At 38.3% G+C, this 27142-nt stretch overlaps 1 protein-coding gene across 2 annotated transcripts in view; it reads left to right on the forward strand.

The window, feature by feature from the left end:
* Positions 1 to 27142, forward strand: part of SPATA17 (spermatogenesis associated 17) — a 113702-nt gene that overhangs the window by 65968 nt on the left and 20592 nt on the right. For both annotated transcript variants that reach the window (XM_058165423.1, XM_058165424.1), the window contains exons 7-9: positions 3445 to 3639; positions 13257 to 13405; positions 25112 to 25244. In XM_058165423.1, the coding sequence (XP_058021406.1) occupies positions 3445 to 3639; positions 13257 to 13405; positions 25112 to 25244 (477 nt within the window). The remainder of the gene's footprint in view (positions 1 to 3444; positions 3640 to 13256; positions 13406 to 25111; positions 25245 to 27142) is intronic.

A 27142-nucleotide genomic window follows, 5' to 3' on the forward strand; every position in this document is an offset into this window, starting at 1 on the left:
CTCTCTTACTCTTTCTCATTTTCTCTCTCTCTCTCTCATTCTCTCTCTCTCATTCTCTCTCTCTTTCTCTCTCTCTCTCTCTCTCATTCTGATTCTCTGATTCTCTCTCTCTCTGATTCTCTCTTTCATTCTCTCTCTCTGATTCTCTGTCTGACTCTTTCTCTCTCTCTCTCTCATTCTCTCTCTCCCCCTTCTCTTTCTCTCTCTCATTCTCTCTCTTTCTCTCTCCCCCTCTTTCCCTCCCACTCTCTCTTATTTTCTCTCTCTCATTCTTTCTTTCATTCTGTCTCTTTCTCTCATTCTCTCTCTCTTTCTCTCTCCCTCTCTCTCTCTCTCCCACTCTTTCTCTCTCATTCTCTCTCTCTTCCCCCCCTTTCCCACTCATTCTCTCTCATATTCCCTCTCTGTCTGTTCTTTCTCTCTCTCTGATTCTCTCTCTGTCTCTTTCTCTCTCTTTCTCTCTCTCTCTCTTTCTCTTTCATTCTGTCTCTTTTTCTCATTCTCTCTCTCTCTTTCTTTCTCCCCCCCCCTCTTTCTCTCCCCTCCTCTCTCTTTCTCTGTCTCTGTCTCATCTCATGGGCCAGGCAGTGTCTTGGGACTGAGAGGAGTCAAGCATCTCCCTGAGAGACTGAGGTGCACGGAGCACCAAAAAGGGCTGGTGAGATCCAGGAAGAGATGAAGCTTTGCTCCTAATCTGGAATGTGGAGTGAATTTCCATCCCCCCTCCCCTTCCCTTGCCAGGCAAGGAATGACTGGGAAAGGAGGATGGGGGGGGGGGACAGCCACTGGTGGGTTCAGCCAACAGGAAGCTACAGCAGGGGGAAGAAACAGCCCGGGGCTCCCACTACCCATTGTTTGGCCCGCTTGCACCCCCCCACACACCATTACTTCATTCTGGCCAGCAAGGGCTGCGCTGCAAAGTTGCAAGTTGCACAAACCTCCCTCTATGGCTGAGATTTACAGCCCCACCATGAGCTGCCTGGCTAGTCCCATATTTCAGAGCTCTAGTCACAGGACTGGCCATTGCTCATCCCAGAGCAGCTCCTCCACCGTGGACCACCAAAATTTTCTCACGGACCACCGGTTGGTGACCACTGGTCTACATTTAGACCATTTAGACCTACACTGATCTCATTTAGACCTTCCCTACCTATCTCCTGAAATAGGTTAAAAAAAAATATTGTGACTACTCTTGCTGACCTCTACAATTCCAGGTTTAAAAGCAGATACATATGGTTTATATGTTTATAACCAGTGGTTCTTTTTAGAATCCTTTCAGTTAACTCGAAGTTTTTCAGACATTTCTATGTGCCAAAATCAGCAATAGAAACAAACTTGTCTGAAAAAATGATTTATCCTACACCAGGAGTGAAATGCTTCCAGTTAAGACCAGATTGGCCGATCTGGTAGCGATGGCGGCAGGTGGTTTGGAGAACCGGTAGCAAAAATCCCTGCCCTGCCCCCATGCCTAGCTGAGCTGCACAATCATCAGAGGTTTTTTTTTACTTTTAAAAGCATTTTTTCTTTGGCCAAAAAAATGCTTTTAAAAGTAAAAAAAAGCCTCTGATGATCACGCAGCTCAGCTGGGATCGTCAGAGCCTTTTAAAAGCATTTTTACAACCTCTTCGGCTGAAGAGGTTGTAGAAAAAATGCTTTTAAAAGTAAAAAAAAAAAGTTGGCCACACCCACCCAGTCACATTGCTGCCCCACCAAGCCACGCCCACAGAACCGGTAGTAACAAATTTTACATTTCCCACTGGTACACTACCAGTGTTCTTGAATCACAGAAGAGATATAACAATGTGATATAACACCTGTTTTGTTTGCAGAAGCTCTCAGCTGTTTTCTCTAGTTAAAATTATTGGTACCTTAAGTCACATTTATCAGTGCCTTCCTTAGTTCCTGTAAGAAGAAGTGATAACAGAAGTTTGAATGGAACTTAATATTTATGCTATCATACAACAGGTATGGAGCTAGGAATCCATGTTGGTTCCTCCTCCAGCCTCTCTGTCCCGCCCTATCATAAAGAATAGAATGCAGAAATAATGGGAGGGGGAATCTGTTTTAGAACATAAAGCTATTATAATAGATAATACAGTACTAGTGTTGTGGCCTGTCAGCCCCCAGTCCCTCCATCAGGCAAATCAGAGGAGGAGGAGTCAGGGTCAGCATTAACGCAACCTGAGAGCTCCCAGTGGGAAGAGGAAGTGGAGCTGGCAGAGAGAGAGAGAGTCAGAGACATCCGTTAGCCCTCAGTCAATGGCCGCCAGGTCTGAAGGTGGCTGATGAGGAAGGGTTAGGGTTAGGGCTGGGTCCAGTGCCTGACATGTGGATGCGCAGAAGGCAGAGGAGAGCAGTGGAAATACTGCTGATCCTTGGAAAGGAAGAGTCACCTCTGCTAGCGAAGCCCCACCCTCTCTTTGGGGATAAAAGGCAGGGGGTGTAGATGAATAGATGTGGCAAACAACTATTCATCTTCCAGATGGACGGACGGACTTGTTAGCCTGCGGTGAGAGAGAAACTTTTTGCCGGCGCCTAATAAAAGAATCTTTGAATTAACTTCAGAGGTTTTGTCTTGTTTGGGGAGCTGGGTCAGAACAACTAGCCTAGACGTACAAATAATTTGACTTCCTTTCAGACATCTTCTTGTGATATGTATTCTAACTCTGTGGGGGAATACAGATAATTCTTAACTTACAACTGGTCACTTAGCGACCATTCATAGTTATGACAGCCCTCCTCCCATGCTCATTTCAGCCTTTTTTAGCTAGGTTCCAGGAAAAAAGTCACCCATAGGAATACAGTGATTTGCTTATTGACTGTAGTGTTTGCTTAATGAATGGATAAACAAGATGGATACAAAGATTGAGAAGAAACATGTGACTTAGTTCTTATATATGATAACAACAGCAAAACTTAAATATGTGAACTCCTATAGCAGAAGAATGGATTATGAAATTAATGGAGCTGGCTGAGAAAGCAAAATTAATGACCTACTAACAAAAATTATTAAAATGTTCACTTAAATATTGTGGAGTTTGCTCAATAACTGCTGCAAAAAAAATCATAAATTGGTTATGTGGTTGCCTTGATTTATGACCTATGGAAATTCCAAAGTCCATTACAGTCATAAGTTGAGGACTACATGTATACATCATGTAAGATAACTTTAGCATATAATTTTTATCTTTTTGCTACATTATAGCTTTAAATTGTGTGTCTAAATTCCAATGAAAATGTTTTCTTACAGAAAATTTTTTGAAAACTATGAAAAAATTAGTTCAAAAAATGAATTGCAGTTGATGTGAAAAGCCAATTATATGCATAAGCATTATATTTTTGTCCTTTTCTGATTCAAGAGTAAACACTTTTTAAAAACATTACTTATATTGATTTCATTGATATAATTTGAATAAACATCAACAAAATAATACTGTGTTTTAGATTGCAGGCATATATAATTCACCCTATCGAAAGTCACCTGATCCATGGGAAATGCAGTTAAAGAAAGCTAAACCTTTGAGTCACAAAAAGAAGATTGAGAAAAATGCTATGGATTTTCCATGGCCAACTTACGCTGATTCCTATAGTTTACAAACAATGTCAACTCTTCCTCCAATTCGAAGACAAAAACCACAGGTAATATGCTTAATGACTTTTAGGTACCCATTTGCTATTAACAACTGATTTCTTTCTAAAGTTGATCCTTCTAGAGAACTTCCAGAGAACAATAAATTACTTATCGAAGAGAATATGTATAGTTCAGGGTTGAACTGTGGGATTCTTGGTGCTCTCTGAGCTTGGTTGTTTTCTTGCAGACATTTCATTACCAAACTAGATAACATCATCAGATGCAGATGCAGTATTGAATTCCTTTATCCCCTTTTCTTTAGTCCCAATTTCTTTTTGTACTGATTCTCACATGACTCCTACTTGTGAGTGAGCAAATCTTCTGCATCTTGATTTTCTTGGGTCCTGTCTTCTTTCAGTAATTAACCATCCAGAGTTGTATTTTTCTAATGGCCAGGATATTAAGAAAGACCACTCTGTTATATTTTTATATTTAGTCTTAATATAGAAGGTATTAGAATTCAAGAAGACTGGAGGAGTCCCATCCTTTGCATCCCTTGCTGATTTCCCCCGATTGCTTTTCAGTGATCATTTCCCTAGCTCTTTTATTTTGATTCTTCCCCACTATGATTTCCAAATTTGGAGTGGGGGGGGGGAAGTGTAAATGGTAACATGGAGACATGGAAACAATTAAATGAGTACCCTGTTTCCCTGAAAATAAGACATGCCCTGATAATAAGCCCAATCGGGCTTTTGAGCACATGCACTAAAATCCCCCCCCGAAAATAAACCCTCCCCAGAAATATTTAAATGCAGAGCTGGAAATCAGGTAACATGGCATCTTGCTCCACACATCCCAAAATAATAAGATCTCCCCCAAAATAAGGCCAAGCGCTTATTTCAGGGTTCAAAAAAATATAAGACAGGGTCTTATTTTCAGGGAAACACGGTAGAATATTTGGAAAGCCCAACACTTTGTAATTTGTTCCTATTTATTTCCCACTTCCCTCCCCCCAATTGTTTTGAACTGATAACCTTTTTACTAAAATAGCCATAATCCTTTTATAATAGTGCTCAAGGCAGGGAGCCTTAGCAGGAATATCAAAATGTAGGAAACAATTTATCCTGATAAGACTAGAATGCTCATGTGTTCTGTGGTCACATGGAACATATTTCACATTTTGAAATCAGTTCACTATTTTTGTTAAAAATATACATTGTTAGTACACTTTACATAATTTTTCACTAGCCCCATTTGCAGCTTCGGGTAAAAAAAAATGGTAAATTTATCTACCTTGCTGAAAATGTAAATTTTGATTCAATTTACTTTATTAAATGTTCCATAGATAAAGAAATAAATTTAAAAAATCAACAGGAACATACATTTGGAAGGTATAACTTTGTTAAGTCTACATTATGTAGGAATCATGAGTATTTTAAAAGCTAAAAAGAAAATGCCTGTATTTAGAATAGGAGTATAAAATCTCAAGTCACTAAAAACTTGTTGCGGTGTTCAGTGGTCAATTAAAATCAATTAAGCTATTCCTTAGGGTGGATGGAGTATCTTGATTATAATCGACCATTGTAAAACCACAAATTGTTATACAATGTGTTGATCTGATATTTCTCTTGTTTTAGGCTATTTTGTAATCTTTTCTTCCCCTTAGTCTAGACACCAAGAAACTTAACGCCTTTTAGAACAAAAGAGTTTTGTTTATTTTCTGGTATCTTGAAGGGGGAATTTGCAGTATAATACTTTAATCCTTTCAGTGCCCTCAGATGTATGCTGTGGAGTAAATGTTCAAAGTGCTGTGCGTAGATTTAACTGTGTGACTCTTATTGATGTTAATGGGAGTCACACGGCTAAATCCGTGGACAACACAGTTTAGAGGTATGTTTCTGAAAAAGGACATTGGTCTGAGCTGATGAAACAGCTGGGAAAGAAAATCCAGCAGAATGAACAGTTCTGAAAATGGCTGGGTCATGTTAAAATGGGGATTTATAATTACTAACCATGCTTTTGGCTTACTATTTTGTGACAGCAGTTATTTGACATTAACTGTATTTTCCCTATTAGCCACCGTATGTTATGATAGCAAAAAAGTGCTCAAGGAGACTGTTAAAGTATGAGCTGCATTTCTTTCAAATGTTTAAGGAATAAATGATAACTTGTCTTTGGATCTCTCTTAAGGAAAGTGGCATTTAGTTTATATAGACAATATTTATACTGCTGATAGGTATGTGCTATCTGAAGTATGATTTTTAATTCAGAAATAAACATAATTACAAACTGTTGTCTTACACAGCAGTGTTTAAACACTTGAGGACTCTTCTGAATTTTCAATATTTCCACATAGATATGACCTAAATGTGATTTATTCTCCAAATAGATCCTAAAACTAAAAAAGAGAACCCAATTAAACAAATGAGTTAAAATTTATTAAGGAAAATGATCCAAAGCTACGTATTTGTCTTTCATGCACTGCTATAGCTTGCTAGTCAGATCCTTTTGGAGGAAATTAGGTATATTTGTTTGTTTGTTTTGTATTCCACCCATATTATTTGTACACATACCTTCCTCCTCTTATTTTCCCCACAACAGCAACTCTGTGAGGAGTTTGCCTGAGAGAGAGTGACTAGCCCAAGGTCACCCAGCTAGCTTTCATAGCAAAGACAGGACTAGAACTCAAGGTCTCCTAGTTTCTAGCCTGGTGCTTTAACCACTAGACCAAAGTCACTAGGCCACCATACTAAAGAAATCTGATCTCAAACAATTATCCAAGACATAAGACAGGGATGCAATTTGTATATCAACTCCCTTGTGACTAACATGTCAGGATGCCATACTCAGAAATAAATCAGTGAGCACATTGAAATTTTATTCTAAGGCACGAGTGTCAAATTCGATTGCGTCACAGGCCAGATCATGGTGTATCGCAAGGTTTTTTGCCTTTGTGAAGCTGGCTGTGTGTGGCCTATGTGTGACGCATCTGGTCCGCAGGCCACCAGTTTGACAGGCTTGCTCTAAGGAGATGATGCATTGCTATTGTTGCAAACATTAGTTGAATTAACATGAGATCTGAATGCCTAATAGCTAATTGTTGTTTTAAGGAAGTATTTGATATCAATTATACTAAAACTGGGATCCTAATTTTTGTCAAGTCAATCAGGCTACATTCCTGAATGTTAAATGATCAGACAGTAGAGTAAATTTAAATCTTTAAGTTCTTCGACAATGTTTTTTCTTAACTTCATCAAACCCAAGGCACATCAAAATTATATGGTTCAAACTGTAAACACAAATCAGTGGCCAGCAATACAATCCAGTTACTTTGCTAAAGGGGCACAACATAATCCAGCATTAAAATTATATTTATCTAAGGCACACAACTCTTGTTAGGAATTCATTTAAGAACATATTGCTACTTTGCTTCTGTGGAAAGAGTTTGATCTATGTAAATTCTTAAAGACTTAATTTCTACTGGCCCATATGTTCCTAATGTGATAATAATTTCCCTATATATTGAAATACTCAGAGAATTCTGATTTATTTTAAATACAGTTACTTTTGTCAAACCAGTGTGATTTCAATCAATGTAAGTTTCCTTCAATGCAGCAAAATTTTGTTTAACTGTTTGTAAAACTAAACATGCCTTGATTGCCCAGTGACACAGTTATAATTTTATGTTTGTACAGGTGGGCTTCGAGGTTATGACTGCTCTTTTAGTCACTGCTCAAATTTCTCATGACACTGATTAAGAGGGACTTAAGACTTGTCCTCAGGGTTCTGGCCATTGAAGCATCCCCTCAATTATGTGATTGTGACCTGGGCACTTGGGGCCTGGCTCATGATTATGATGTTGCAGCAAATTGCAATCACCTGATCACAACTTCAGCATATTCTGCCAGGTTCCCACAAGCAAAGGCAATGGGAAAGCCAGCAGGAAGTTGAAAGTGAGATCCTCATTTAACAATGGCAACTAGGACTGCTAAAATTGATGTCACAGTGGATGTAGTATCTTAAGGTCCCATGGTCGCCATTTGTGACAAAGTGACAAAATTAGTGGACCAGAGGAATGCTGTCATTATAATTTACTTGGACTTCAGTAAAGCATTTGATAAAGTAGACCATAACCTACTACTAGATAAAGTGGAAAAATGTGGGTTAAACAGCACCACCACCAGATGGATTCGTAACTGGCTGACCAACCGCATTCAACGTGTAGTCCTCAGCGGAACTACATCCACATGGAGGGAAGTATGCAGTGGAGTACCCCAAGGTTCTGTTTTAGGCCCAGTACTCTTCAACATCTTCATCAATGACTTGGACGAGGGGATAGATGGGGAACTCATCAAATTTGCAGATGACACCAAGCTGGCAGGAATAGCCAACACTCCAGAAGATAGGCTCAAGATACAGAAAGATCTTGACAGACTAGAACATTGGGCGCTATCTAACAAAATGAATTTCAACAGCGAAAAAAGTAAGGGTCTACATTTAGGCCAAAAAAACAAAATGCACAGGTACCGGATATGTGGTACCTTGCTCAATAGTAGTAACTGTGAGAGGGATCTTGGAGTCCTAGTGGACAACCATTTAGATATGAGCCAGCAATGTGCAGCAGCTGCCAAAAAAGCCAACAGAGTTCTGGGCTGCATAAACAGAGGGATAGAATCAAGATCACGTGAAGTGTTAATACCACTTTATAATGCCTTGGTAAGGCCACACTTGGAATATTGCATTCAGTTTTGGTCACCAGGATGTAAAAAAGATGTTGAGACTCTAGAAAGAGTGCAGAGAAGAGCAACAAAGATAATTAGGGGACTGGAGGCTAAAATATATGAAGAACGGTTGCAAAAACTTGGTATGCCTAGTTTAATGAAAAGAAGGACTAGGGGAGACATGATAGCAGTGTTCAGATAGCAGCAATATCTCAGGGGTTGCCACAAAGAAGAGGGAGTCAAACTATTCTCCAAAGCACCTGAGGGTAGAACAAGAAGCAATGGGTGGAAACTAATCAAGGAGAGAAACAACTTAGAACTGAGGAGAAATTTCCTGACAGTTAGAAGAATTAATCAGTGGAACAACTTGCCTGCAGAAGTTGTAAATGCTCCGACATTGGAAATTTTTAAGAAAATGTTGGATAACCATTTGTCTGAAATGATGTAGGGTTCCATGCCTGGGCAGGGGGTTGGACTAGAAGACCTCCAAGGTCCCTTTCAACTCTGTTATTATTTTATTTACACAAAATGACAGTATACACAGCAAACGAGATAACTATGCTGGATTTCGTATCACAGATCATAGCATCCTACCAGTATCCTGCACTTCATGGTGCCCATGCACCCACAGCACTCCTCTCACCTACCTGTGGTTTATGTTGGCCTGTCCATCTGCTCCCTTGAATCCTCCCACGGCCTTTGCTGGCCCACCTGCAACCCACTGCCCCATTTGCTCACCTTGGCACTTAGCTGCAGCATATTTGTTGCTTCCATGCCTTCCACCTTGCCTGGGTTTCTTTCTACTTAATAACCCATATGGTCCTGGAGTTAGAATGGGCAACCAGAATTGACAAGATTGTCGTCTCTAAGTGATATGGTCCCAATTGTTGTTGTAAGGCAAGAACTATGTACTATATTTAACTCATGGACATTCTCTTGTTTTTCACTATTTTTTATACTTTGAAATTATGTATTCATTTTTATTATCAAACACATATGATTTTGATATATTAATTTTCACATCCATACTGAATCATACACTCTATCAGACATTTGCTGCAACTCAGTTTGATTCTCAGCTCTCAATATGGCATCCACTATGGAGAAAGCAAGTCCCCAACAGAGAAATTTCTAACATCATCACTAGCATTCTTTATTCCTCATGGCAACCATTCTTTCTGCATTAAACAATGAAGGAGAAAAGGCACATTCTTGCCTTAGTATTCTTAATGTTGAACCATATCCTTCGCTGCACTTCCAAAAGTTTATTCATTGTTATCTCTCATACTCTTTCACTGAATTCTTCTCTACTTCATTGAGTTTGTCAAGTCCACAAAAGTGGCATTATGAATTCCAGTATTTGCCAAATGTAATTTTTAATATAGATGGGATTCAGGGGAAATTAAGAACCACAGCGTACCAGAGTTAATGACCTCAACAACGTTCAGTGAAAACAATTGTAGGAAATGTTTTCCTCTTCTGCTCTCTAGCCATGGATTCTGGGATAATGGCCTCAGATTCAGCACTTGACATTTTCAGTTAAAAAGGTACAAGGGAGAAAGTAGTAACAAATTTATATTTCAACATTTGGAGGACCAGTATCAGTATATTCCAACTAGACTGGATAACCCAACTCCATAGACTACAGTTTCAGCACCGGGAAATTCAGGGTTAAGCCAGGTCTCCTTTTCAGTATGCCATTGCTAATGTTAAACAAGCAACATGTTCATAGTTGTCAACTAAAAGTCAATCTATGATGTGCAATATGAATGTCAACAGGCAACTACCAAAACAGCTTATAGAAATAAAATTCAGTACAGGAATATTTTGCTAGATGCTTGTTATAATAAAAATATGTCATTTCAGGATTTTTTTTCAGTCATGTCTCTATTATGTTATTTGTCTTAAAAAGTGCAGGCGTTATCTATGCAGCTTTAATATTACTGTATGGATTGTGAATTGCCACTCCGTTCTTTGACATCTTTGCTTCTGTGCTGAATTGTACTAGTTATTCTGAAATGTCACATAAGGAGAATTGGATGGATTTTCAACTACAAAAACAAAACCAAAAAAACCAAAAAGCCCTTTTGTAATATGTTTCTCATATTGTATTCTATACAGTACAGTCAGATAAAGTCAGAGTTAATTCTCTTTTTACTGATTGTTCTTGGATGCAAATTTTCCAAACAATTTTAATAAATGCGAATTATTTTATATCACTAACTAAACTGTCCATCTCCCTCCCATCTTTTAAGTTTCTTTAACTTAAACATTAAATGTTCAGAACATTTAAAAGTTCTGAAGGGGTTCCATAGTGAACCTAGAAATAAACTAATTTGGGGTGCAGAAGAAATCTTGCACAATACATATCTACTGTAGTTATTGACATTGTCAATGGAATCTGAATGCTGTTTGTGCCTTTAAAAAGTAAAGTTCCAGTAAAAATCCATTAACAACTTTCAAATATAGCAATCCTCTTGTCCAGCTGTGAAAAGTACTAGATGATACTTATTTGCCATTTGTGTTATTTATGGTCCATGACTTTTATGGTAACTGGTTCCTATTATTGGTTTCTATTAATGTAAAACATAAGTGAACATAAATGAGGCGTGAATCATTTCTTTTTATTAGCCCTGCAGTCTTCACTCAGTTCTTGCAGTAACTCCAGCTGTGACTTGTTAGTGATAACCTATTTAAAGAGATCCTTCAGAAGAAGAGGCATGATTAGGATTTTGCCTTCACTTCCTTTAGAAGGAGGGGAATTTGCTTCCTTACTTCACAAGTAGAACAACAGTGGTAAAAAAGGAAAGAGGCTGTAATTAGTCGCTCAGCAAAGTCACAGCTGACTGTAAATGGTATCAAGTTATAGTGCTAATGATAGTCTTGGTGAATTTATACTCACAATTGCCTAAAGGCAAGAGGTGATACAAGGAATTTTTACAAGGCCAGACAACATTGTCTTTTTACAAAAAACTACAATGTAGGGGTTAGTTTATAAGCCATTCATATGTTCAAATGTCCCCACACCATTGATAACTACAAACCAAAAAACTAATCATAGCTGAATGCAATTACAATATGCATACATATTGAGCATTGTTGTATATAATACACAATAAAGATAGGCTAGAGAGCTGTTCTCTGTGCCAGCTAGTGATATGGGTTGTTTTTTCATGTAGAAAAACAATTGTTTATGCATGTTCACCCATAAATTTTATAGTATAGATATAGTTTTTCTACTTCATTTGAGGTTTCTGAGAATGAGGTCTTATATAAAAGACACGTTGCTTATTAAAATATAAAAATACCTACAATAACTCACTGCACAGATAATTTCTTATTTGTATTAAATATTAAATGCAGCTTTTATCAAAAGGTTTAGGTAAATATTTATTAAGCCTATCTTTAAGATATTCAAAAAGTGTCAGCTTTATTCTGTCAGTTAAATATAGTAAAAAAATTCATGGTTAAAATAATAGAAATTGTAATGCACCATTTTTAGAAATTCTGAGAGTAATTAATTTTTTAACATTAAAAAATCTGTTCAAACAAAACATTTTTACATACTGTACATTCCTATACTGTATAGGAATGTTTCTGATTTAGAAAAGGTTTGTTTTCTTTAAGTAGAGAAAGCAAGAATATTTATCTTTCAGTTTCTAGTTTAAAAAATCCTCTAAGCTATTCTGAATAGATATCTATAGAATTATTATTATTATTTTTATTTATTTATTTATTGGAATTTGTCAAACAAAAACGAGAACAAGAATAAGAGAATAAAAATACAATGACAGGGATGATAGGCACATTAATGCACTTATGCACGACCCGTCTACTGACCACTTAAGTATGAAGTAAGGTCCATGGAAGTCAGTTTATCACTGAAACTGAAAATTTGTAGCTGAGACAACTGAATCAGGTAGGGCATTCCAGACTTCGACAACTCTATTACAGAAATCATATTTTTTACAGTCAAATTTAGAACAATTTACATTGAGTTTAAAGCGGTTGTTCACGTGCGTATTTATTGCGATTAAAACAGAAAAAGTCATTTACAGGTAAAACATTACTATGTATAATTTTGTATGGAATACCTAGATCTGACCTCAAGCTATGCAGTTCTAAGTTATTGAAACTGAGAATTTCAAGCCAAGTAGCATAAGGAATTCTATTGTGTACAGAAGAGTGCAAGACTTTTCTCATGAAGTATTTCTGAAGTTGCTTGATTGTACTGATGTCAGATATATGGTGGGAATTCCAAGCAGTTGAACAATACTTTAAAATTGGTCTTGCATAAATTTTATAAGCTCTAATTAGCGATGCAATGCAGAAAAAAAGCTTTGCAAAATTAAGTTTACAACTCTTAATGTTTTTTTAGCAATGCTTTTACAGTGCTTTTACAGCATTGGAGCATAAATCATCAGAGATAAGTGCACCTAGGTCCTTAACAAAGTGAGGATCATCTGCTAGATCAATGCCACCTAGCTTATACTTGACATTCTGATTATGTTTACCAATATGTAAGACACATCATTTATTAATCAAAATTTGAAATTGCCGAATAGATAATCATTTAGACGCATAGTCAAGATCACTATAGTTTGCTATAGTTTCCTATAATTCTGCTGTAGTTTGCAATTTATATGAGCCAGTCATAAAAAGAATTACAAACAGTTGGGGCACATCTTTATCCATTTCCTCTAGTATTGTGAAAATGTATCTATGTCATGTCGTTATATTATTTGCATCTGAAATAAAAACTAACAAATCACATTTAAGTTTCAAATTGCAAACAATCATTGTTTTTATTCTAAGAGAATATCATGATTCTCTTTCTAGAAATTATCAGTATCTAAAAGTAAAATGAAGATATTAATTGCAAACATTATTTCTTCTCTGTATACAATCTAAGCTCCTCCAAAATAAAAGAAGGCAAAAATAAATATTTTACTTGAAACTCTCAGGGACCCTTCCGTGAAACTGTTGACGTACTGCAGCAACGGTTCAAACCCTTGGAACCATCTGTGCGGGTGGCACCCTCAAGTATTTCACTTCAACTTGCCCAAGAAAAACAAAAACAAGAAGAATGGCGAAATCGTATACAGGATGAAACGTATGTGATTATCTTTTCTGTTTTATTTAATATACTGGTGCTTTAAGCTTGTTTAATTTATTTGGAATGAATGGAGACAAAATCTGCTTGACTTTTCTAAACAGATTGATTCATTGGTTGGATTATTATTCTGTAATAATCAGCTTGATTGATTGATTGATTGATTGATTGATTGATTGATTGTGACCCATTCAACAGGCTCCAGATAGCTCACAATATAAATATATGAAATATCTTGGAAAACTCCAGTTATGTGTATAATTATGTGTATAATTGTGTGTATAATTATGTGTATGTAAAAAATACCTAGTAGTTGCTTCAGTTGACAAATTCTTTACAGTATTAAGCATGACGCTAGAGAGTTCCTGGAGATCCAGCCGTTCGGAAGCTGACCGGACACTAGTTAGGTCATATAGTAGGACCTACCTAGTGGCATTGAGGGAAGCGAGACATCTCTACGTCTCCTCCCTCATTGCATCGGCAGATAACCGCCCGGCCGCCCTGTTTCGGGTGACCCGCTCTCTCCTTCAACAGGAGGTGTGGGATGACCCATTACAAGGACGTGCTGAGGAGTTTAGTGGTTATCTATATGATAAAATCGTCCAGCTTCGGGATGGGTTGGATCAAAATTGGGTAGATCCAGGTGAGAGGTCGGAGACTCGTCTTGTTGAGACTGTTTGGGATGAATTTGACCCTGTGGCTCCTGAGGACATGGACAGGTTGTTGGGGAGGTTGAATGCCACCACATGTTTACTGGACCTGTGCCCCTCCTGGCTGGTACTGGCCACGCAGGAGGTGACACGAGGCTGGCTCCGGGGGATTATAAATGCTTCTTTGTTGGAGGGGGTTTTTCCCGCTGCCTTGAAAGAGGCGGTGGTGAGACCCCTCCTCAAGAAGCCTTCCCTGGACCCAGCTGTTTTAGGAAATTATCGTCCTGTATATAGCTGTATTTTTCCACCCCAGGCCACCCCAACGAAGCTATCGAAGTACTGTTCCAGTGTCTGGAAGCCGTACGGGTCTGGATGGGGAGAAACAGGCTCAAGCTCAATCCCTCCAAGACGGAGTGGCTGTGGATGCCGGCACCCCGGTACAGTCAGCTGCAGCCGCGGCTGAGTGTTGGGGGCGAGTCATTGGCCCCGATGGAAAGGGTGCGCAACTTGGGCATTCTCCTGGATGGGCGGTTGTCTTTTGAAGATCACCTGACGACCGTCTCAGGAGAGCTTTTTATCAGGTCCGCCTGATTCACCAGTTGCGCCCCTTTCTTGACTGGGATGCCCTATGCATGGTCACTCATGCTCTTGTTACCTCTCGCTTGGATTACTGCAATGCTCTCTACATGGGGCTCCCCTTGAAGAGCACCCGGAGGCTCCAGTTGGTTCAGAATGCAGCTGCACGGGTGATAGAGGGAGCCGCTCGTGGCTCCCATGTGACACCACTCTTGCACAGGCTGCACTGGCTACCTGTGGTCTTTCGGGTGCACTTCAAGGTGCTGGTTACTACCTTTAAAGCGCTCTATGGCTTAGGGCCGGGTTATTTACGGGACCGCCTACTGCTACTGATTGCCTCCCACCGACCCGTGCGCTCTCACAGAGAGGGACTCCTCAGGGTGCCGTCCGCCAAGCAATGTCAGCTGGCAACCCCCAGGGGAAGGGCCTTCTCTATGGGGGCTCCCACCCTCTGGAATGAACTTCCCACAGGACTCCGCCAACTTCCTGACCTTCGAACCTTTCGCCGCGAGCTGAAGACATATTTATTTATTCGCGCAGGACTGGCATAGAATTTTAGATTTTATTTGGTTTTTAATCTTTAGTGGGTTTTATTGTTTTAAATATATTTTAATCTGGGCCAAATTGAATAAGTTTTTTAAATATTATTTTATTTTGTATTTATTCTGTTGTTCTGTTTTATCTGGCTGTAAACCGCCCTGAATCCTTCGGGAGAAGGGCGGTATAAAAATCTAATTAATTAAATAAATAAATAAATAAATAAATAAATGATCAAATAAATTAAATATTTCTGAAAAATCACTCCGTCAACAATTCCATCAAAGCTGAAACGTTTACCAGCTTTCAGTATCAGCCCATAACCTCATATACATTTATATAATACAAATGAATATACAAATGTATATTCATTTGTATTATAAGAAGCACATTAACAGGTGATGTTTAAGAAAGTGTTGGTTGAAAACTACATTAGAAATTGAGCAAATATTCATTAAAAAAATTAATACTAAGCTAAGTCTCTTAATATAGATGTCTTTACATAGACATTGTTAGATGTTCATTTTACCCTGTTTGTACCTTAAAAATCCCATTTATCTTCTGCATAGACCCAATCATTCATTATGTGCTGTAAACTGATAACCCTATTGTTCAGATAGGAACACCTCCCTCTGTTTCAACATTTCATGCTGCCACATATCATTTTAACATTCAGAATATCTTAGGTTATTAGGTGAATTTTATCACAGATGTACTGTTTAATGGACCTTTCAAAATAAGATGTTCAGAAAGACATTATTAACCCTTAGATATGAAAAATTCATTTGTAGCCTAAAATAAAGTATATGATTTTAACTGAAACTGTGTTTCATTCTTCCTTTAGGGCTGCATCTGAAGGATTAATTCTATTTTTAGTTACCATAAAATTTTGCAGTAGTAAACATTTTAAAGCTAGTTAGCCCAGCCAAATGTTTCTACCCATGTGGGTATCCAGCAGAACAACTTCAAATTGTTTAATTGCCTCAGGTAGATGAACAAATAATGCTTCCCTCATCATAATATTTAGTGTCCAAAGAAATCCATACTATTTTTGCACTTGAGATATAACACTAAGCAACTTAGTTTTTCAACCAAATTATAATTTGAACAATAAATTTCTTCATTTTTCAAGGCATGATCAGTTACATAACGCATCTGCCTTTTTAGTCATGGTAGGCTTGGCCTGTTTTGATAGTACTAATTACCACTTCCAGTTGATTGGAGAGCAGATCTATCACTGGACTTACTTAGGAGCAGGGAAGGGATGTGAAATACAATAACCTGGATTTGATCCATCAATCTTCCATAATAGATCACATCAAAATACTGTGTAAGTATTTTACCTGTATCAGTTTCAGAGAACCATTTATGTAGAAGTTCTTTGCCCATATTGTTTTTATGTAATATGAGATACTTGCAGGTATGTATTGTCCTCATTTGGACAAATTATTTGAGATTTTAGCTTTGTGTTTACAAATCTGAAAAGCAAAGGGAAGGTGTATTAAAAAAACAGTGAATAGTATGTTGACCCAATCTCACACATCAGGATATTTTTGCAAATGAGGTCTAGTTTTTCAAATGTTTTCTAACTTTAGCAATTTGAATATTTTCTGGAGTACTACTGTACTCTAATAAATAGGGATTATCATATATTTAGATAATGTTTTAACCATTCAACGTTCTGTTTGTAACTCTTCCATTTACTTTAATTACTTGCACAGTGTGTGACATTTATTAATCAGCAGAGCCTTTTTAAGTTACAATACTAAATCAGCTAACCCCATTAACACAGAATACCCCATACAAGCAGTAATAGGAATGGTAGTTACTGAGCAAATCGTATTATAAATGCTGGTGCTCTAGGGCACAGTTAAGCATGATTACCCTCTTTTGATCCAGTATTCCTTTGCCTCTTCTAGTTAATTTCCACTGGAAATTTACAAAGTAGTGCCTTCATTTTTCCACCTTCATTTTTCTAATGAAGTTCTGGTATTTTATAACACTGGGGATGCAGATAATAAGCCTCTCTATAATTAAGGAGATCTAGAATTGTCTGCAATTAAGAGGTCTCTATTATTTTTGATTATATAGAACTAAGCTGCATTTTATCTGAAACTTTTGCTTCTCCTGTAAACTGTTTTTACAATCAAAGAGCCTCATGATTTTAGTTGAATATCAGAAAATGAGAAGTATGCAATGTTAAAAACTGATAACTGAGGAATAATATAAATGTTATATAACCAGAATTTTCTATCATTTTTGACATGTTTTTTAAACTTTGGCAGAAATAGTTTCTATTATAATGTAATCTCATTGGTTTGAATTCTCTGAATTAAATTTTCTTCTTCATATGTATGATAATCCTCCAAATATTTGATAATGACTGGCTTATCAACACTTAATCTTTCCTAACCTCAGTAAAAATATAAACATCTTCAACTCTAATAAGACATCTTCACTCATCCTTATAGCTACATCTATATTTGTTAATAGCCTTCAACAACAATGATAGGATAGTATACCCTTAGATAGAAATGTCAGGATAGCAAATAAGACCTGATGGAAACATAACAAAAAGTATAGATAGGGATCTGAATGCTAAGCCTCTGTTATTCTAATCTAGAATCATCAGTTTTTTACATACTGTACTGCAAAGCTGACTCCTATTTAGATCATAAGTGCTCATTAAGTGAGCTCTACAATAGGGCTATCAAACTCGCGACCCGCAAGCCAGATGTGTCATGTGCTGGCCATGGCCACACCTAGTTTAGCAAAGTGGGGGGGGAGTCGCAATACATCACATGACGCCACTGTGGCAACACGAGTTTGACATCCCTGCTCTACATGGTAGTCCAGCCCAGGAAACTGGGTCCTCAGGAATACTAGAATTCTACTTTATTGACATCAGGTGCAGTAGAAGTATGATTGAAAGTCTTCTAGTATTTTTCTTACCCTCCGTCTTATACTCCAGAATATAAGGGATGAGTCATCTGAAGTCTCTTCTTAATACTGTCTCCCTTCCCAGGAATTAAGAAATGCTTTGTAACAATTGTGATTATGTAATGGATTCTGAATATTTCTTTCAAGACCATCTCCTTGGCTCTTTACAGATTAATATTATATTTATGCAGATTATTCTTCTGATTTAAAATAAATTCATGAAATATATTTTGTTGGCTTGGACTTACTTCTCCAGTTTGCCAAGGCTATTCTAAATCCGACTGTTCTATCCTGTGTGTTACTGCCAATTAATTTGATGACTTCCTCTACATACCGTATTTTTCGTTCCATAAGATTCACTTTTTTTTCCTCCCAAAAGTGGGTGGAAATGTCTGTGCGTCTTATGGAGTGAATATGGGCAACAGGCAGCAGCAGTGAATGGTGGCAGCAAACCCCGTCACCTGGAACAGCTTATCGGCGATATTCTTGGAGGCCGATTTGATCGCCTATCAGCTGCTCAGAGGCAAAGGCTCCAGTGTTCCCTGGCAGAGGCAGCAGAAATGGAGGAAGCAAGCTGTTTGCTGCAAGGATGCTAGCCAGATGAATACCAGATGGATGCTGGGAGGCAGAGGCAGATTTTTTTTCTTGTTTTCCTCCTCTAAAACTAGGTTCTTCTTATGGTCAGGAGCGAAAATATGGTAAATGTCAGCAAATTAAATCAGGAATGTATGAAATATTTATTATTGGTAGAATTTGTCTGCTGACAAATTAATATTAAAATTACTGAAATTTCTTCACCCCTCCAAATTTCTCCTGGGTAATTTGAATGTAGAATGGTAGATATATCCAGGTAGGAGAGGCAGAATTAAAGTACCATCACACAAATGCCATGTCTTTCTTATGTAATTATGTCATTTATCAGGATGGAAGCATGTAATTGTATTTGCCTTATGACATTAATGGGTGCATATTGCCATTTTTGTGTCATCACAGAAGGCAGTAGACACTGCAAGGTGGTTTTTTTTAAGTTTTCTGCCTGTCTCAGTAGCCTGAAGAAGATCTCCACAATCTCCACTATCAGTAATATTTCCTTCTCTCTTTATTTTTACCCAAATGTTCTCAACTAACTTACTATGTGATTTTTTTTTTATTTGCATTTATATCCCGCCCTTCTCCGAAGACTCAGGGCGGCTTACACTATGTTAGCAATAGTCTTCATTCTATTTGTATATTTATATACAAAGTCAACTTATTGCCCCCAACAATCTGGGTCCTCATTTTACCTACCTTATAAAGGATGGAAGGCTGAGTCAACCTTGGGCCTGGTGGGGCTTGAACCTGCAGTAATTGCAAGCAGCTGTGTTAATAACAGACTGTCTTACCAGTCTGAGCCACCAGAGGCCCAGAGATTTGTGGTTTTCATCAGATGTGTGCAACCTTTTACATAAAATGTTGCTTTGCTCCCTTACAATTCGATATTGAGTATTACCTGAATCTGTGGTCTCTTCCCCAAACCCCCAAAACTTTAAGCTTAAACTGTCTACTGTTGACCTCACCCCATTCCTAAGAGGTCTGTAAGGGGCATGCATCAGTGCACCTGTGTGTCCACCGCCCTGTCCTAATATTCTTAATATTCCTCTTTTCATGTATCCAAATTATGTTTATACTTTTACCTGTTATCTTATATATGATTGACAAAATAAATAAATAAATAAATAAAATTTCAGAAAATCTGAACACTTTACAGTGTAGTGCATGTGGCAAGCTCAGCAGTTATTATAGCATTGCAATATCCTTCACCTGAATTCAGGTGAAGTTTGGTTTTACCAAACACAAAATTATATCATGTAAGAATCAAATTCACATCCAGGACAATTAAATAAAGCACATTGACTTTTTACATTTAGTTGAGGTGCAACTTTCTAGAAGTCTTCTGTTTATTCAGATTAACTTTATGTTGATGTAGGTCTCTGATTCAAAATCTAAACAGGGAAATCTGGTTCTATATGACTATTCAAAATCATTTAAATTCAGTGTTGGTCCCCATTGTTTTGGCAATTTCATGTTCAAACTTTAGTGAATGCCATTTTGTTATATGTTTTAATATATTTATCAGTCATTTGGATAATTAATTCTTTCATTTTCCAAAAATATCTTCTGTGTCTCTTTCTGATCTTGGCTATTCTCCATGTTTATTTTATTATAAAATGCTTCCTGGAAATATAAATTTAAGTTTAATTTCTAATGGTAGTCCTAGAAATAATGGAGTTTCTACCATTAAGTACATATTTCTACAGTAAGCAAGTAACATTGTCACTGATGGTTTGCAACAATGTGCACCTTATCACAAAAAGCAAAACTTCTTCTGAATATTTAGACTACCTAAATTCCATGCTTCCATAGGCAAATTCCTAAGTACTAGTCTTGTCATTTCAGTCGTCATCCAATCCCTAGAGAGAGCCAATTTTCTTTAATGTCTGAACCGAAGAAAAATGTACTATTAAAATGCAATTCAGAAGTGATAAAAACTCTAAATGGAGCAGCCGGCTTTCTGTACCTCCTATGTATACTCAGGGACATTGGGGCCACATTAATTTTTTGTGTGTGTGATGTCCATCCCAAGTGCAAATTAGCCCTGGAAGTGCTATAATCCGTCTTATATGAGAGCCACCTGTCCCATGAGTATATACATGCTTCTGTAGCTTTGTATAATTTAAAGCTCTGCTTCTTCTGTGCTATTGTTTTGCTAATTTTCAAGAGCCCTTGGTTTAGAAGGCTTTATGGGCAATTTGACTGGCCAGATGCTAATAAAGACCAATTTGTTTCTCCATAAGGAAGGTTTATCGATGTAATTTACAGCTGATAAAATATTAATTTCTTTCAACAGAGAATTTTTACATAAAATTCAGTAAGTTTATTAAAATAAGAGGGTATTTTAAAATAAGCAGGCTTTTTAATTGACATTACAAAAGTAATACACAGCAAATATATTGTAATATTGTTAATGCTTCAGAAAATATAACTGTCCTCAATTTCCTCCTTTTTCTACATAACTTCTCAGAAAATAACATTTTAAATTTCTATATAAGATAAAGGTAAAGGTTCCCCTCGCACATACATGCTAGTCATTGCCGACTCTAGGGGGCGGTGCTCATCTCCATTTCAAAGCCGAAGAGCCAGCACTGTCCAAAAACGTCTCCGTGGTCATGTGGCCGGCATGACTCAACACCAAAGGCTCACGGAACGCTGTTACCTTTCCACCAAACGTGGTCCCTATTTTTTCTACTTGCATTTTTACGTGCTTTCGAAACTGCTAGGTTGGCAGAAGCTGGGACAAGTAACGGGAGCTCACCCTGTTACACGGCAGCACTAGGGATGAGAACCGCTGAGCTGCCGCCCTTTTGATCGACAAGCTCAAAGTCCTAGCGCCTGAGCCACCACGTCCCTCTAAATTTAAATTTAAATTATATCTAAATTTAAATTAAATATAAATTTCTATATAGAAAGGATTTAAAAACTCACCTGAGTTATTTCAATTCAGCGAAATTTAGAGATGCAATGTGAAAGATGCACTTCATGTGGCATAGCCCTTGAGCCAAAAATGGAGTGTTATAACAACCCATAGTATATAATGTAGGAGTTATATAAAACAGTCATACTGAAACAGTTGCACCAAAGGACAATGGCTTCTGCTCTGCTTTAAGTGTTGAGTAAAAAAATTAAAATTCAGTCGTTTACAGTTCAGCAATTCTTTTTGTTTCATATCTGCCAAAGGTATAAAGTGCTGCTTATAAAGGTCTCATTGCATTATATCATCATGGGGAGATGGAATATAGGGCCTTCTCTGCTTTGGCAGCCTAATCATCAGATATTCTTCCTTCAGTGATTTAAGATTCACCTCATTTTAGCGCTTAGTTAAGACCTGCTCTTCTACACAAGCCTGAAGATACAATCAGTTTTTGTTTATTGTGTTTTATTTGTTCTTGAATCTGTCTATTCATTGTGCTCCGTCATAAATCAATGATGATGATGATGATGATGATGATGATGATGATGATGATGATAATAATAATAATAATAATAATAATATTTTAATTTGTATACCGCCCTTCTCCCGAAGGACTCAGGGCGGTTTACAGCCAGAATAAAATACAGCAACAACACATACAATACTAAAAACAAGCATTAAAAAACTTATTCAATTTGGCCCAATATTAAAATACAATCAACCCTATAAAAATTAATAAAAATTACAAACCCATAAAATAAGCTAAAAATTTAAAAATTAAAGCCAGTCTAGCAAGACGGAATAAATAAGTCTTAAGTTCGCGGCGAAAGGTCCGAAGGTCAGGTAGTTGCCAAAGTCCAGGGGGAAGTTCGTTCCACAGGGTAGGAGCCCCCACAGAGAAGGCCCTTCCCCTGGGAGCCGCCAGCCGACATTGCTTGGCTGACGGCACCCTAAGGAATCCCTCTCTGTGAGAACGCACAGGTCGCTGGGAGATAGAAGATGTGAAGCAGGTTAAAAATATTTAAATAAATAAACATCAGAGGTTATAGCGTAGCTCTTCCTCAGTAATTTCTGTGCTAAGTAACTGATTATGATATCCTTGTCTAAAATAGTTTCCAAAATTCTTTTCTACTGATTCTACTGCTTATAAAAGTTGCAGATACTCTCTTACCTTACTGAGACCACTGTCAAAGTACAGGTAGTCCTCGACTTACAACAGTTCATTTAGTGACAGTTCATTTACAATAGCACTGACTTATGACCATTTTTTCACACTTACGACCATTGCAGCATCCCCATGGTCACATGATCAAAATTCGGACACTTGGCAACTGACTCATATTTATGACATTTGCAGTGTCCTGGTATCATGTACCTTTTGCCATCTTCTGACAAGCATAGTCAATGGGAAAGCCAGATTCATTTAACAACTGTGCTACTAATGTAACAATGGCATTGATTCACTTAACAACCGTGGCAAGTAAGGCAAAATTCACTTAACAAATGTTTCACTTAACAACAGAAATTTTGGGCTCAGTTGTGGTTGTAATTTGAGGACTACCTGTAATGTGATTCAATTCCTTTTACTTTATGCTGCCCAGACTTGAGGATACCTACCTTCTCCTTTATTCCATTTCTATCATTATCTCATGCTCCCATTAATTTCGGTTTGCTTTCCCTTTATTGTCTCTGTTTTCAAATCTTCACCTACCCCACCCCTTCAAATTTTTGTATCTGCTTAGGACAGCTTTTTACTTTCATGCACACACACATACACACACACACCTTTTTTTTTTTTTGGCTGGCTGCTACTTTTTCCAACCCTAGTTTCTGGTATTTATTTTATTTTATTGCTTGCTTGCTTTTATTTTTCTCATTCTCCTTTCACCCATCCTCTGAACAAATTTAGAATCTTCTTTTTCACTTTCAGTACTGTTAATAGAAACTCATATAAATGTCTATCAAGCTAACTAACTAAAAGTAGAGAAAATTCCAGATTAATCTCAGAGGGAAAGAAGTTTCATGACCTGGATGAAATCATGGACATGACCTCTTAAAGTGCGGGCCCACTTGTACAGATGGAGGTGATCCTTTAGGCATCTTGATCCCAAACTGTTTAGAGCTCTAAAAGTAATTATTTATTGGAGCAATAAAGGAGTCATATAGTGAGCACTTTGGCAGCAATATTTTGAAACAGCTGTAGCTTCTGAACATTTTGAAGGGCATCTCCATTCAAACATGCTACAAAAGTCTAAGCAGGAAGTAATGAAAGAATGTGTCAACATAGCAAAGAGACAAAAAATTTAGAAAACAAAACGAGATTAAACGAATAAATGACATAGTCCTTTCAGCAGTTCCAAGAAGGTTCCATATCCATTTGCACTATTCAGGTGACCCTGAAGGCACAGATAAACCTTCAAGTGGCCTCAACAACTCTCAGAAAGAGTGCTAATGGCCCAATGACTGCAAAGTATATAAATCTTTCTATTCTCCACCATTCAATCAGAACTGAAGAAGCTTCTTGAAGGAGAAGCAAAATGTCTTCAAGGAAAAACAAAGGAAATATAGTTGCCTTTGAAAAAACACTTTTGGGACAACCGTGACCTGGATGACTGAGAATCACTACAGACATAAGGACAAATGCACTCCTTATATGGGAATATATATTCATTTTTCTCTTCTGAGGATTGACACTGGAGCATAATTTAATTCATAATTTATTTGTATTATGTGCTCTGCGATGAATGTTTATACTATTGCTCTATAGCAGTGGTAGTCAACCTGGTCCCTACCACCCACTAGTGGGCGTTCCAGCTTTCATGGTGGACGGTAGGGGTTTTGTCCGATACTGAAGTTCTTTCATTTTTTTTTTAATTTAATTGACTTTTAAAAAAAATTCATAGCATTATTTAAAAACATTTTCATTAGGTTTTTATAAAATTCCCCGTGACAATTTAATTTTCTGAAAATATACTATTTGTATCGCCCGGGCATAAGTTTAGTTCATGTTATGTAAATGAAACTAAATGGTGCTATAGTGCGACTGCAAACAAAAGAGCCTCATCCCAGAATAGCTCGCACATCTCCCCCCACACCATCCAGCTGTAACAGACAAGCAGAGCTGGTAGCCGGCGCACCCCCCCCAACCCAATCCACGATGCACGAGAGGCATGTACTGATGACGATACATGGCGCATTACTGTGGAACCAGTGGGCGGTTAGAAAATTTTACTACTAACAGAGATACAAAAGTAGGTGGTAGGTATAAAAAGGTTGACTACCCCTGCTCTATAGTATAATAGTACTATTAATATTATTGTTTGCAAATGTACTACTACAACTGTTGGCTATATAAGTAGACCATTATAAAGCAATATTGATAATTGAGGCAGAAAAAAGTTGTTTTAAATTATGTTTTTCTTATTGTTAATGTACATACTTTCTAATGAGTAAGGTAAGGTGAAAAATAATTATATATAATGTTTTACTTTTCAGGTTTATGCCATTTTCATACAATGTGCCAGATAAATATATTCCATCCATTCAGAGAGCAAGCAAATATGGTCAGTCAAATTATGGACTCAAGTATTTCCGGGAAGAACACCCAGAGAAATGGATAACAAAGAAGGTGAGCTGTATTGGATAACCAAAGATAAGATACAACTTCTTAAAGCTAGCCAAAGCAAGGGTGGGCAGGAAGAAGTTGTCTCCTGTGCTGTAATGATTATATGTGTATTCCAAAGATTTTAAAAATAGGTTTCACAGCAGAACTCCTTGAATTTTATCTCAGAGGTAGCAGAGGAATTCCCCAGATTTATGGTCCTGGGGACTTCAATCTGCCTTCTCTGGGAGTTGGGATTGAGATGGCTCAGGAATTCATGGTTCCCATGAAACCCTGGCCTTATCCCAGGCCATCCCAGGCCCTGCATAGGACAGTGGTTACATACTTGGTATCTTCCTCTTAGAACAGTGGAGATGTGATCTGGAAGTGGTGATGGTTTTTTGACCCTTTTGTCACTTGCTGGTAGCTGGAATGGGTTGGACTACCCCAAATAGACCTAGTGAGCAACTTGAGGGTTCTTCTGAACTCACATCTTCTTTTCAAAAGGGAGCTAACAGTCATAGCCAAAGGCTCTTTGCATAGTTTCATGTTGTGCATGATTTGCGCCCAATTCTAGGTTAAGAGGTTCTACTCACAGTCACTCATACCCTAGTCAGTTCCCAGATGGATAACTAATGCAGAGTCAACTTGAGAAAAACTTTACTATTGTTTATTGATCCATCTTTGCCATTGGACCAAAACGAGCAATTGTGTTCTGTCCCCTCCCAACCACAACCAAAAACACACGCGAGCTGACTATCGTTGCCAGCAATTTACTCCAACGACAGATAACAGTTCTGGCAACGAACCTGCGATTGCCTGCCAAGTTCTCCTCAGACCAGCATAATTGCAGTTCAGAAATAAACATAAGCCAAAGTCTTAATCACAAAATAGCACAGCCAAAGCTCCCAAAAGTCCGTCATGAAGCCCAATGGCAGCTCCACCCCCTTTTATACCATGTAGGGTGTGCCTCCATGACTCAGCACTCCCTAGGCCAGCCCCTTCCTTTCTTTTGCTGTGCACGCTTCACTCGGTGTTGCTGCCTTGCATCTAGCCACGATTGATTCTCCTCAGCTGGCTCTTGGAGCTCTGCCAGGGAGGAGGAGGAGGGGTCAGGGGAAAGAGGCCGTGTCAGCTCCTCCTCCTCCACCTGGCCTGCCTCTGGGACCTGGAGCGGAGCCAGAGAGGAAGGTCCTGCAGAGGGAAGCCCTGTCAGCTCTTCCCGCTCACTCTCTGAGTAACTCTCAGCCAGGAGGCCCGGCTCGGGGACTGCAGCAGACACAACAAATTGCTTTCGGTTCAGTGGATTGTTTTCCACAAAAATACAACAAAAGAAGCCAAATGATGGCTATTTTCCTTCTTAAAAAAATAGTACATACCATATTTTTCGCACTATAAGACACACTTCCCCCCCCCCAAAGTAGGTAGAATGTCTGTGCATCTTATAGAGCAAATATTATGGTGGGGGGAGAGGGGTTGGTGCGGCAGCAGCATTCGCCACCACCACCGCTGGGGAACACTGGAGCCTTCGCTGCTGAGCAGCTGATTGGTGGTTGGATCATCATCACTGATCAGCTATTCTAGGCAGCAGGGATCACTGCCACCTATCACTGCCCATTTGCTGCTGCCCGTTTGCTGCTGCTGCCATTTGCTGCCACCCAATCACCGCCACCCGTCCTCCATTGCCTATCGCCACCAATTGGCAGTGACGAATGGATGGTGGCAAATGGTGGCAGTGAATGAGCAGTGCAATTGATGGTGGCAGCGATTGGCGGTGGCAAATGGGCAGTAGCAAATGGGCGGTGGCAATAAGTGCTGGTGGCGATATTGTTTATGTGTAATATTCCGGAAGGCTGATCCAACTGCCAATCAGCTGGCTCGGCAGCAAAGGCTCCAGTGTTCCTCGGCAGAGGCAGCAGACACAA

The sequence above is a fragment of the Ahaetulla prasina genome, chromosome 1 (genome assembly GCF_028640845.1).
Source record: "Ahaetulla prasina isolate Xishuangbanna chromosome 1, ASM2864084v1, whole genome shotgun sequence".
Classification (NCBI taxonomy): domain Eukaryota; kingdom Metazoa; phylum Chordata; class Lepidosauria; order Squamata; family Colubridae; genus Ahaetulla; species Ahaetulla prasina.